The sequence below is a fragment of the Pagrus pagrus genome (assembly GCF_965226575.1).
Source record: "Pagrus pagrus genome assembly, chromosome: 15".
Classification (NCBI taxonomy): Eukaryota; Metazoa; Chordata; class Actinopteri; order Spariformes; family Sparidae; genus Pagrus; species Pagrus pagrus.
In genome coordinates, this window is record NC_140199.1 from 13,160,451 (window position 1) to 13,173,131 (window position 12,681).

General features: G+C 40.3%; 1 protein-coding gene across 5 annotated transcripts in view; it reads right to left on the minus strand.

The window, feature by feature from the left end:
• The window catches only part of rims1a (regulating synaptic membrane exocytosis 1a), a 90,566-nt gene that overhangs the window by 58,466 nt on the left and 19,419 nt on the right, over positions 1-12,681 (minus strand). For 4 of the 5 annotated variants that reach the window (XM_084376351.1, XM_084376350.1, XM_084376349.1 and 1 more), the window contains exons 3-4: positions 4,660-4,867; positions 950-961 (exon numbers count right to left, since the gene is read on the minus strand). In XM_084376351.1, coding sequence (XP_084232477.1) covers positions 950-961; positions 4,660-4,867 — 220 coding nt within the window. The remainder of the gene's footprint in view (positions 1-949; positions 962-4,659; positions 4,868-12,681) is intronic. The other variant, XM_084376353.1, reaches the window with a different exon arrangement.

Below are 12,681 nucleotides of genomic sequence, written 5' to 3' on the forward strand. Positions count from 1 at the left end.
ATTAGTTAGAATAATTATTGCAGTGAGATGGCTACTTTGTGTACTTCAATCTTTAGCTATACGTCAAAGGGCACTTCAGCCAGGAGTTTTTGGTCTTTGAAAGATGGAAATCCATTTTCCCAACCTCACTATGTACACTACATTAAAAAGGTCCAAAGGTTCTGAAAAGCACGGACACTGTTTCTGAAAGGTGTTTACCAAATGTAACTTTTCAAAGCTTTGAGCACCAAATATATCCATTAAACTCTGCTCAGCATTATAGGACTCAAAACCCCTGAGAAATGAAGGTAAAGTGATTCGCTTTGTTACAAATCTAACTTGTGACAGTCAAAGATTGTGAGTTCAATGGTCATGGATGGATGAAAAAATAAAAGGTACACCAGTTATCAATACTTTGCTTTCATTTCTTGTTTGAATTGAACTTAAATGTCAGTATAGAGCATGTAATCATCTGCGCCTTTCCACGTGGATTTTTCACATTCTCCCTCGGTGTGCATCGGCCTGTAGCCACTTCCTTCCACGTGGTGAGTTGACACTTAAACAATCTAAAATTGTCCCAGTGTACTGGTTTGTCTATGTGATCTACCTCTGATATCCAGGAATATCAGTGTATATGGAAAACAGTGGATGAATAGATTGTTTTATTCTAGTTGCAAGATGACGTAGTTCAGTCCAGGAGATCATTTGTATATGATGGCCATTAAAGCATCTTTTTAAATGATAATCCATGTTGTCAATCATTAATACCATACTATTTTTCCAGGCTTCTACTGCTACTGCTACTACTGATACAACTCTCTTTGCAATCATAATAGGCATATGGACAGACAGAAATAGTGATACATACACACATACATACATACACACTGTCTGAACCCATTAAGATGGATTGTCTTAAAGGTTACAGGCAGAATTATGTAGCCCAGGAAAGAAAAAACACAGCACTCACCACTTTGTCCTCCTGCAGCCCAGTCAGCCATTCATGTGTAATGAAAAGAAAGACAGAGAGAATGTGAGCAAAGATGATATCTGAAAGCATGGCAATGATCCTACAGCCCTACCAGCAACAAACAATGTCGTACATAGATATGTACTGGGCAGATAGTTAGTGAGGAGCAATGAATACGCGACCACTCTTAAGTATCAGATTTAAGTTCTTATCTTCCAGCAAAATAGTAAAATTACTTTAAGTATAACAGTAAAAGTAAAATTACTTTAAGTATCACGGCTGGAGAAAAAAAAGCAACATTAACTTTTGTGACTGGTCTAACAACTGTAACTATAACAACGCGACCGCAAGAAGTTGCTTGGCAGACCAACAGGGATGAGGTTTTTAAAGGAAGGTATCGCATTTCGAGAAAGACGTTTATTCTCTGTCTTTCAAAAAGTTCAGAAGATGGATACCGCTCTCACGTTTGTGTTTTAAGGTTAGAGCTTGAGATGGGTGGTGAGCCGAAGCCTAGCTTAGCAAGAAAATAGAAGCAGGGGAAGATAGTTAGCCCTTTTTTCTATAATCTTCACAAATATGCCACACTGAAGTTCATCCATCAGCCCAGCGTTGATTGTCTGACAAGCTTACTGACTCAAGGAAACCATTTTTCTCTTCCTAGGATGGGGAAGGAATGACCTGCCCTACTCTGCCTCTGACTGGCTAGTGCTCGTTGCCTTTCTCGGTTGGGCTGGTTAAGTTGGACATGAGGAGTGTTGATTAGTTAGGGTGAGAATAAGGATGTCAGGGTAAGCCAATCAGAGGCAGAGTAGGGTGAGTCATCCCTTCACCATCCTGGGATGATAAATATCGTCTCCAGGAAGTGCATTTCTGTTTGTGTTTAAATGAAACAAATGAGAAGCAGCTCATCAGTGAGCTTTAGATATGTTGGTAGGTGTATTTTTTAAACTTTTCAAAGTGCCAGGCTTACGGTTTCCTCCGGCATCCAACCTTTGAGCTAAGCTAAGCTAATATAGCTGCCATTACCTGAGATCATTTTAAAAAATACATATAGGAATAGAAGCTAATTAAAAAGTCTAACAGCAGCACAGTTGCATGTGAAGGTTTTGTTTAAAATACCTTCTCTGCGTGTGTGCATATACATGTGCAAAATCCGCCTTTTAAAGACCTTCGCCCATGATGGGCTACAACTACTACCTACCCCAACACACCACCCAGGACCCCACAGCTGAACTATCCCCATGTCAGGCAACAACTAATTAGGATGTACTTTTGAGCGTGTGTGTGTGTGTTTGTGCGTGTGTGAGGTCATTAAATGCCACACTGGTGATGTAGGAGAGGGGGACGTCACTTATTTCAGAGGAAGACTCGCCTCCTGATGCCAACACGCACACACCTGCACCCTGCTGCGTGTGTATAGGGCACCTCCGGACCCCTGGGAGACCGAGACGGAGTGGGAGACCACCCCCTTTGTCCACAGCTCAGTCTAATGCCCAATTAACCTTTACCAGCTCCTGCCTGGGTCACACACATTCGTGCACACATGGCGGGCATGGATCACATTCACACACACATGGTTGGAGGCACACATAAATACACAGTAACACACACTGATCCCATATATAGTAAATATCAATACACATCCTGAGCAGACTTACGCACACATAAAGACACACATATGTGCCATGGGTCATCACCTCCACCTGAGCCCGAACACCTGAGGCCCTGCTGTAGCCTGATTGGACGTACAGTAGAACAGCTGTATGTGCTGTGAGTGTATTCATGCTTACCACACCTCTGTGTGCAGATTTGGATTCCATGATGGATATGAACTCCACCAAAAGTAAAAGGTTAGCAGATGAGTCAAACGTATGACTGAATATTTCAAGAAATAATAATGTTAGTTAAAGGTGCACTTTGTAGTTCTGGGAAATAAATTCAGACTCATAAAGGTCATATTTACAATATTAATAAGGTAATAATACAAACTCAGAAATATTTATTTGATGAATATCTTTCCATAACTGAATAAACAAGCTGTCCTCAGAGGGAAATAAGGTCCCCAGAACGATGTCTGAGGCTAGAAAGGTGGCTACTTAGAAGGGTAATGCAAATATAAACAAAGTAAAAGAGTATGAAATTGTGTTGTCCTTTGAGGACGATTGTTTATTCAGTAGAAGATTTTTGTTTTCTGATTTAAATTTCTTACCTAACACTACATAGTGTACCTTTAAATAATTAAACGTCCAGGATTTAGTGGCATTTAGCGGTGTGAACTGAAGACCGCTCCTGCCCCTCGAAAAACACAAAAGGCCGTCCCTAGAGTCGGTGTTTGGTGTGTCCGTTCTGGGCCTCTAGATGTGTTCACTGTCATCACGTCACTGTCATCTGTGTGGGTGCGAGACTTGCAAGGCTAATGTAAGCCACTCATAGTCACACCAAGAGGACAATAATAAGATGCATTTTGATGGCCTCTACATGCATCTACATATTTCTGTATTGTGATGTGGGAGAATATTATTTCCTGCTGACATGATTCTACCGTTTAATAGAGTAATTGTTTAACACATTCCCAATAAGTTATTATTTTATGTCACATCCATGTTGTGTTGAATTGTGGGTAGTTAAACCAGTGAGTCTGCACCACAAAAACTTCTTTGGAAGTCTGCTGAAATTCGGCTTGTGGACTGGAGGAATTGTGGGTTTGGACAACCCTCAGCGCTCCAGACTTCCTGCAAACATGCCCGTAAAGTCTGTTAGTCAGCAAGAGCGATGAAGTCCGGACATTTGGATGCAGCCGGTATCTCTCTGTAGGTATAAAAGGCTCATTCTAAGGTGAAGAAAACACAATGGTACTAAGTGTCAGGTGATTGTACACACTGGACCCTGAAAATGGAGTGTAAAAAGAAAAGCTTAGTAGATCTCCATAAATCTCTTGTCAGTTGACAAAAAAAACATTTAAAAAAAAACTATTTTATTAAATCTAAACTCTCATTTTTTGCCAACTAAATAGGAGGATATATAAAAGGTGACAACTTTATATTCCTTCTCACACTCCATTTGAATTATCCAATAGGAAATATTAAATCATGTATTTAATTATGTTTTTGATGCATCTAATAGCCCTTTACTGTCGGTTTCAAGCCTCTATATATTATATTGAGTCACTGCAAATCAATACAAAATATATCTGAGTGATCAACTTGATCCTACAGCTACAAGAAAAATTTAAATAAAACTATTTTGATGGGAAAGGTCTCTTCTATGATGACAATGCCAACATCCGCAGGGCACTAGGGCTCACTAAATGGGTTAATGAGTAAGAAAAAATTGTGAATCACATTCTATGACTTTCACAGTCATCCCATCTCAACCCCAGCCCATGTACTGTACCATAGTGACTTTCTTTAAAATGTGTCATATCACATTCACATGCATGTTTATGACATGACTCTACAGGAGAGAGTGCTGCCGAGCCAGCGATCGCAGTTCAAGACTGCTTTTCAACATTTGTGGTGGTTTGATGAAACGTACCAAAATTTATTCTAGCAAATGGGAGTATCTTCTGACACACTGCTGTTCAGCCCACCAAATGTGGTTTGAAAATGTAGGATTTTGTAGCATCATTAATGCAGCCATCACTTATCAGGAGATGATATAATAAACGGCAGAAGAAAAAGTCGGCGTTACACCCCTTTTCTCTCTCTTACCGTGTTGGATCGAAGGGAGACTCGCCCCCCACAGCGGGCACAGAACTTGGTCTGGCAGTACGAACACAGGTTCCCGCAGCCATCTGCGAACTTGGTCTTGTGGCAGATGCCGCAGGTTGGCGCGTCGTCCCGGTGGACCGAGCCCGCTGCCACCGTGGCCTGCCGGATCACCGTCTCCCTGTAGCTGGACAACTGCTGCTGGATACCTCTGGAAGAAAGAAAACAGGAAATGGACATGAATGCTTTAACATCTTTGAATGTTGATCGTGTGCATCCTTTTTGTGCATTTCAGACTGGACCAACTGATCAAGCAACCGACAAGACTTTCTATTCCGATAGCTAGTGTGGCTAAAAATAGAGATAAATAAAGAAGTAAGCATATTTCTGCTCCTGCATACTGTAGGCCCTGTTCTTGTAAAGAAGAAATGGGATAGAAATAAAAAAAAGCATGACAACATACTGCTCTTTTGATCCAATTAGTTTCACCAGTCCATAGTAATTCCATAAACTGTGATTTATTGCAAATCACCCAAGTTAAAGGGGGATAAGAGACAATAAAAACAAGAAAGGAATTTGTTTATTGGATGAATAATAAATAAATAAAGGGCGGGAGAACAGAAACCGGAGAGCGAAGGAGACAGTCGTTGCATTAAGTCCAGTCGATATCGCTGTTTGTGTGTTTTGGTGCAATCAACTTTTTTTTTGTGTTTGCTATTGTTTCAGGCTGCTTTGCCGACTCAAGAAACTCCTCAAATCGATATAAGAAAGAGAGGGGAAGAGTATTGGTTTTATCTAAGGCGTTACAGTATGTTGATTAATTGGATTTCACACTGTGGAGATTGAGGAGAGAGCAGATAGAGGGGAAACGGACCATAGAGGAGAGGAGCTGATGGGCTGAGAATCACAGGAGGAGAGGAGACACTGTATACACACTTTTATTTTATGTAGTCAGGCTCGTTATCTGGACTTTTATCTCAGCAGGCAGGCCGGTTACAATCACATCCCGTGCAGAACATACTCTCTACATGTACACTGTATGTGCTTTACAAACTGGCACTGTTAAGAAAAGAGTGAAGAGGAGTGAGGAGAGGAGAGGAGAGGAGAGGAGAGGAGAGGAGAAAATAGCTGTGGTGAGGAGGAAAGAAAAGAATAGAGGAGATGAATGGAAATGACCAAAAGAGGAAAAAGGGAAAGGGAGGGAAGGGACAGGGAAGGTGAGAAGAAGAGAAGAGAAATTGAGGAAATTTGAGATAAAAGGTAGGAGTAAAGGAATTATATACATTTAAAGAAAGAGAGAAAGAAAGAAACTACTGACCTGTTGACCTTAAATGACCAAAATACAACACATACTCTTCTTATTGTCATTTAGAGTCAAACACACCTGGACACTTTCATTCATGAAGTATTAAATGCATGAAAGAAATATGTTTGTTTTTTGTTTTTTTTAGTGTTTATTTTTACTTTTAGTCAAATTAAAAACGTAAAAAAAAAATTCAACTAAATAAGATGCAAGATATACTTTTATCCTGATTTAATATTATTCTTTTGAACATATTTTTTCTGTGACTGACAACACATCCACATCCGCACGAGTGGACGATATGCACAAAAGGGTATCGCTGTTGCACTCGACGTGTTTATGTATATAATTTGCTGTATGTCTGTTCTGTGTTTGTTTGTGAACTTTCTTTCATTATGCAACCCTGTGTTGTATCATGACCAATAAATTACCTTGTAAATTCTGCCTATTGGTCCTATATTTAGATCAAAATCTGAAGATTATTTCATAATGCTGTTTTATGAAACTATTTAAGTGGAAATTATATAGTAATTTTAAATAAAACACACAAAATAAAGCAAAATCTAAATAGGTGCAAAAGTCCACTGGAGTGGACAGATGTATTTTCAGTCACAGGAAAAAATGTCTGTTCTGTCTGACTAAAAGTATTTCCGATACCTAATGTAGTTAAAAAATATATTTTTGTCTGTCTGCATGCATGCTTTTCTGAAAGTCAGATGATTCAACAGTTATTCCTGACCTACTTGGTGCATCTAATCCCTTCGCCATTTCAAATGTGTGACGCCATATCTCAAAATGACAAACAGATACGAAGATAATAATCACATGTGGTCGTAGACGGGGCTTTGGGGGTCCACCACTTGAACATGGTACCCTGGCTTAACTGGTTAAAAATGCTTCAAAATATCTGTCTACTGTAGTGGACACCGTGCATGAAAGGGACAGCTGATAAAACAAAAAGCTGAGGAAAACATTGACAAAGAACAAACTCCGCCTGGTTACTGACGCAGGTACGCAGAGACAAACATGGCTACCGAGAGGAGCCAGGCTGTCCAGAAATCCTCCAGCACACAAGTGAGGGTAAACTTAGAAAGCAATAAAAAGCTCTCGCCCCACCTCAGACATTCTGTTGTTTAGTGAATACATGTATCTTCTGACGGATAGTAGTTTCAAGTATGTGTTATCTTGCTATTATCGATCTATTTTGTTTCTTTGTAAAAATGCAAAAAGTGTATTTAATATTAAACCTGGCTTTGGCATTGATCTGACACTGATATTGATGCTAATAAAGAGTGAGGGGAAAAAAGAAGGAAGAGTGGAGGGAAGGCTGGATAAAAAAGAAGATTGGAGAAAGGGAGTGAGTAGAGGAGGGGGCGATGAGTGAAGGGGAAAAAGAAAATAAGAAGAGAAGAGGAGAAAGTCAACAATGACAGAGGAGGAGGAGGAAAGGAGGTGAGAAGAGAGGAGAGGGAGTTAAACTGCTCCTTCAACATGCATGACCTTTTTCCCAAATCTAAAACACCTCATATAAATATAACATTGATGACCAAATTAAAGAAATGATCCATATGAGTATCAGTATCAGTATCAGCACATAGTATAAAATCGTAAATAGCAAATTGAACTAAAAGTTTAAAATGACCTCTGACCTCCTCAAATCCACCGCTCTGAGCATTTAACCTAAAGCCCCTCATATCATTTGCTGTGGCTGCAGTACAGTACTCACAGACTGGGGGTCAGCGATGATGCAGTCTCCTCCCCCATCAGCTTAGCCAGTTAAAAACTACAAATCCCAGCAGTGGGGGCCAGAGAAAATGAAGTCCAACAGTCACTTGATGGAGAAATGAACATTGCTCCTTCATGTGCAACAGGAAGAAACTAAATACACCCTGACGAAAATCCTGCAAAGACTCCGAGGACCCAGCGGGTGAAACACAACCTGCCCTAGGAAATGTTAACACCTGCCCACACACACACACACACACACACACATAACACCTCATCTCACCCCATCTCTTCTCTTGTAATCTCTCCACAAAAAACAACATACACACATTTGCACACAAATTAACGCACACTCATGCAAACCCACCGCTGATGATGTCAGTGCGCGCACACACACACACACACACACACACACACACACACACACACACATACATACACTTCCTGGGAGCAATAGCCAAAGGTCACAGTGAGGTCACCTGCTGCTGCAGCACCGCAGGATTTACTTCCTGCTCCACATCTCTCACTGTGTCTGTCCCAACCCCTGGATCTGTTCAGCCTAATAGAGTTAGACCAACATACAGCATGGGCAGTGTCATTAGTTACATGTTAATTATAGAACTGATCAATACGGCATCGGCTGTTCGTGGAAAGCCTTGATGACTTTAGTCAGATTTCACATGAATATGAGGGGTTAAGCTTTGTTTTTTAGTATAATTATTGGTGTGTTATTTGTTACTTCAGAGGCACTATTGTTGATGATAGGTGGCTTTAATCCAAAATAGCTTCTATTGGTATTAGACTTAATAAATCCATATTGGCTGGATGTAACTACACTCAATATTAAATGCATGGAGGGGCTCGGTGCGTTCCCTCATCCTCACTCTATTTTCCCTCCGTCCTTAGTGTCATTCTTTAATTGGGTTCATTGAGTTTTTAGTTCGTTTTTCCCAAACTCTTTACTTCTACCTTCCATTTTTCAATGTCCATTGCCTCTTCCTGTGTTTTTTTATATTGTACTTTTTTATTTCTATATGCTCAGTCTATTTCTTAATCCTAAGTGAAAGTACAGAAGTACAGATGTTTACTAAGATAAGACGTAAATGTTCAGTGGAAGCGAGAGAAAAAAACGCATGAAGAGACAAATTGAGATGTCACTGAAACATATTACATTAAATAAACACCTATTATTATTGCTATGGAACTGTAATGGCCTCTGTATGGGCCCTACTATTAATCAACACTGTGTCAGGGGATGCCTCAAGGACACAAGTGAGACAGTATACATCTCAGAGTCCCTGCAATCGCCAAACCGAAGCAAGCCTGAACTGAATGACCCCAGAAAATCTCAAATAAAAGCCAGTGTTGAAGTAATGGCTGATCTGCACAAACACATAAAGACTAGCCAGCAAAAGTCTCTTTTTTAAGCTTCCGTCAATCATAATTCCTGCAGATATCTGACATTAAAAGCCTCCCCGGAAAGAGAGGGATTGAGGCCTTTGAGCCTCTGGAAAGCTTTTAATGTGAAACATACACTACCTGGTCACTTCAAACAAGAAACAGCTAACAAAGTGAAAGCCAAACTAACTATTCAAACTAACTATCCATCTGTCAACATACAGTTTTAACTCTGCATACTCGTGTACATTTAATAGTTAGCATGGCGCCTACCATCACTCAACAAAGTATACAGTATACACTGTCACTGAAGTTTAAAGTTTTATAACACATGCTAAACAGGTAGCATGTAGCCTCCTATTCCTCAACACAGAGTTTACCATCAAAATACTGTAGGCCTATCGTAAACAGGCGCCTGCTATCACTTCAAGTTTACAATATAAACTCACATGCTAAACCATTAGCATAGCCTTCATTCAATCATCAGAGTGTATATACCCTGGCATTGTTTTTTGACACATGCCAAACAGGTAGCATATTCCTCAACATGAATTATCCATTCTAGATAGCATATGGTGGACGGTTAGCATGCCGCACCACTATCACTCAGCAAAGTTTCCAATATAAACTTCGACTCACATGCTAAACTGGTAGCATGTAGCCGACTTTCACTCAAAAAATGAATTCCCTCAACACATGCCAGGTGTTACAACACGACATGCTAAACTGAGTACCTCAGCCAACAAGCTACAGTGGATACACGTAATACTTGGTGTCTATGTTCCCCTCAGTCGACACAAAACAGGAAGGCGACGGACAATCTAACACAAATGTGTTGTGTTGCCCTGCGTGTGTTTGTGTTTTTGCAATTAATGTGGCAAAGTAGGACATACTGTAAAAGCCAACACTGAGAACAGGAGGAGGAAATATATCAAGTACGTCTCCACAAGGCAGTCGACCGCAACAAGCCATCAAAATCTCTCTTGCAGGTGGGGAAAAAAAATCTTTATTACATCAAATAAGAGTGTTGGGAAATGTTCGGAGGGGGGTGGCAGATCATTATGAGGAGAAGACAGGGAGGAGGATAGAGCGAAGGGAGGGGAAAGAGAGGCAGAGGGAGATCAGAGAGAAAAGTACAGTGAGACGGGAAAACAGAAAGCAACCTCATTAAGAAAATGCATCCATATCCATAAAATCCATATTCAAATGTAGTAAGACACAAGGTTAAAGCAAAGTGAGAATAAGAGCTCCACTTTTCTATGCAAACACACAAACTACAAACACACTCCCTCCACTTTCTCATCAAAACAGTCGATGCCTTTACTCTTGAACAACATAAAAATAAACCCTTTGTGTCCATGTGTGTCTATGCGGGTGCATATATACATATTTTAAACAAATGGCCCATGATTCGCAGCAGGGAGCCGCATTAACATAAAGTGTCTCATAATTAAGCTGTGCAGCACTAACAAGCTCTGCACTCCGACTCCACACACAGAGAGAAACCTAAGCATTGTCCATGAGAGTGTAAATTAAATTGGATTACATAAACTAGATACACACTGCAAAAAGAGGATTTCTCATTTTAGCCCGGTAGGTAAAAATCCTATTTTTCTTAATGAAAGTGGAAAAAGATGGCTTGAGATCATTTCATTACTTCCAAAGTAAATCAAAGTCATTCTAGGTTATATTGAATAAAGTGGTCATTATTTAATAAATAATACAATGATCCCGTCTTTTGTTAACTTTTCAGAGAATAGCAAATGTTCGCTCAGACTCACAAGACTGAATTATTTGTCAAATTAGAGGTTTGTTGCTGTGTGGAGGTAAACAAGAGAAGCTCTCGCATTGTCATTGTGTAAATGTTGTTTCTGAAAGAAAGTTAATAAATCCAGCCCCTCCTCATCAGAAAAAACACAATAAATGTCAACTACGGAAGCAGCTTAGGACCCATATTTATATTTGGTTGTAGTCATTATTATGGCTTTAAATGAAGAAGCGATGTAGCATAAAGAGACTTTTTCAAGAACTTTTTTACAAGTTGTGAGTTTATATTTAATTGATGCTAGTGGGGACCACAACACAGGGTTGTACAATAAAATGCAACTTGTAGTCTCTTATGCTACACACAAAAAACTACATTTTATGATGGTGTGTTGAGGATGAGTTCAGGAGTCGCAGGCTGAGGAAAGAAGCTGCTCTGTAGTCTGGTGGTACGACAGCGGATACTTCTGTATCTCTTGACACATGGCTGCAGAACGAACAGACTGGGGTGGGTGGGTGGGTGTGTCTTTTAGTATCCTCAAGGCTTTTAGTATCCTCAAGGCTCTTTGCAGACATCTTAATAAATAGATATGGTACCAGTGAAGTATTTTAAATACTGGCTGCAGAGCCTTCCTGTCCTGGGCCGTGCACGAACCATGCCAGCTTATCCATTACCAAGTGCAGCGTTCTAATGAGTATTTTAAGTAGCAGGATTGAGTCAAAATAAACTACACTGTGTGTGTTCATGGTAATGACAGAACATATCAGGCAGTGCAATAGTGAGGCTCACTGATGGTGTTTTAATGGTCTTTGGACAACAGTGGAGCTCTACAGCACAGAGCAATAAGATATGTCAGGCTTTGGCGTCACAGGCAATACTAAGAGGATTTGAGGGCAGGAAGAGCAATGGAAACAGAAGCAGATGTAAAAAGGTAAAAAAAAAAAAAAAAAAAGGGTGGAGTGTAGAGGAGTGGAGGGGGAGGAGAAGCGGGGTGGAGCTTCTGGACTAACTTTATAGCACTGTGACCGATGCTACAATGCACCGTAACTCAAAGCTGGACAGCACATGGACCTTTACCTGGCAAGGACAAACAGAGAATCACATACACACACACACACACACACACACCAAACCATCTTCTTTTTTCCTTCTCTAACTTTTAAAATGTTTATGTTTTTACATTTCGAATGCGCTGTGCAGAAGTATGGTCTACATGTTGAGTAACAGGAATTTAAACCCATGTGACTGTAAAGCGGCAGAATGAAATAGAAGTCCTCTCGTCTCCAGGACATAAATTCATCTTTTTTATTTCACCTATGATTATAGTTTGATGGAGGTTTGGAAAAGGTGGTTATGTAGGTGACTGACCTTTCTACCTGGTCACCCGAACATGCTGTGTGTGTGTGTGTGAGAGAGAGAGAGAGAGAGAGAGAGAGAGAGAGCGCGCGCGTGTGTGTGTGTGTGTGTGTGTGTGTGTGTGTGTGTGTGTGAGTGTGTGCGTGTGTGTGTGTGTGCGTGTGTGTGTGTGTGTGTGTGTGTACATTGTATTGTGGGAGCTAAATTTAGACCTTTAATCAATCTGACATACAAACACATTCAGTAAGGTGTACTGCACACACACACACGCCGCTCCTCGAAAGATAAGGCTGGTGTTATCCTGCCTTTTTCTAATTGATAATAAATCTAATGAAAAGATCAAAACCAACAATCTAAGTAATGTCCGTGAAGTCGAATCCTGACATATCTTATTCTTCTGTGCCATAAAGCTTCATTAAACAATTAAACTGTTAAAAACAGTGTTGCACCAGCTGACATGGACCAACGAATAATCATT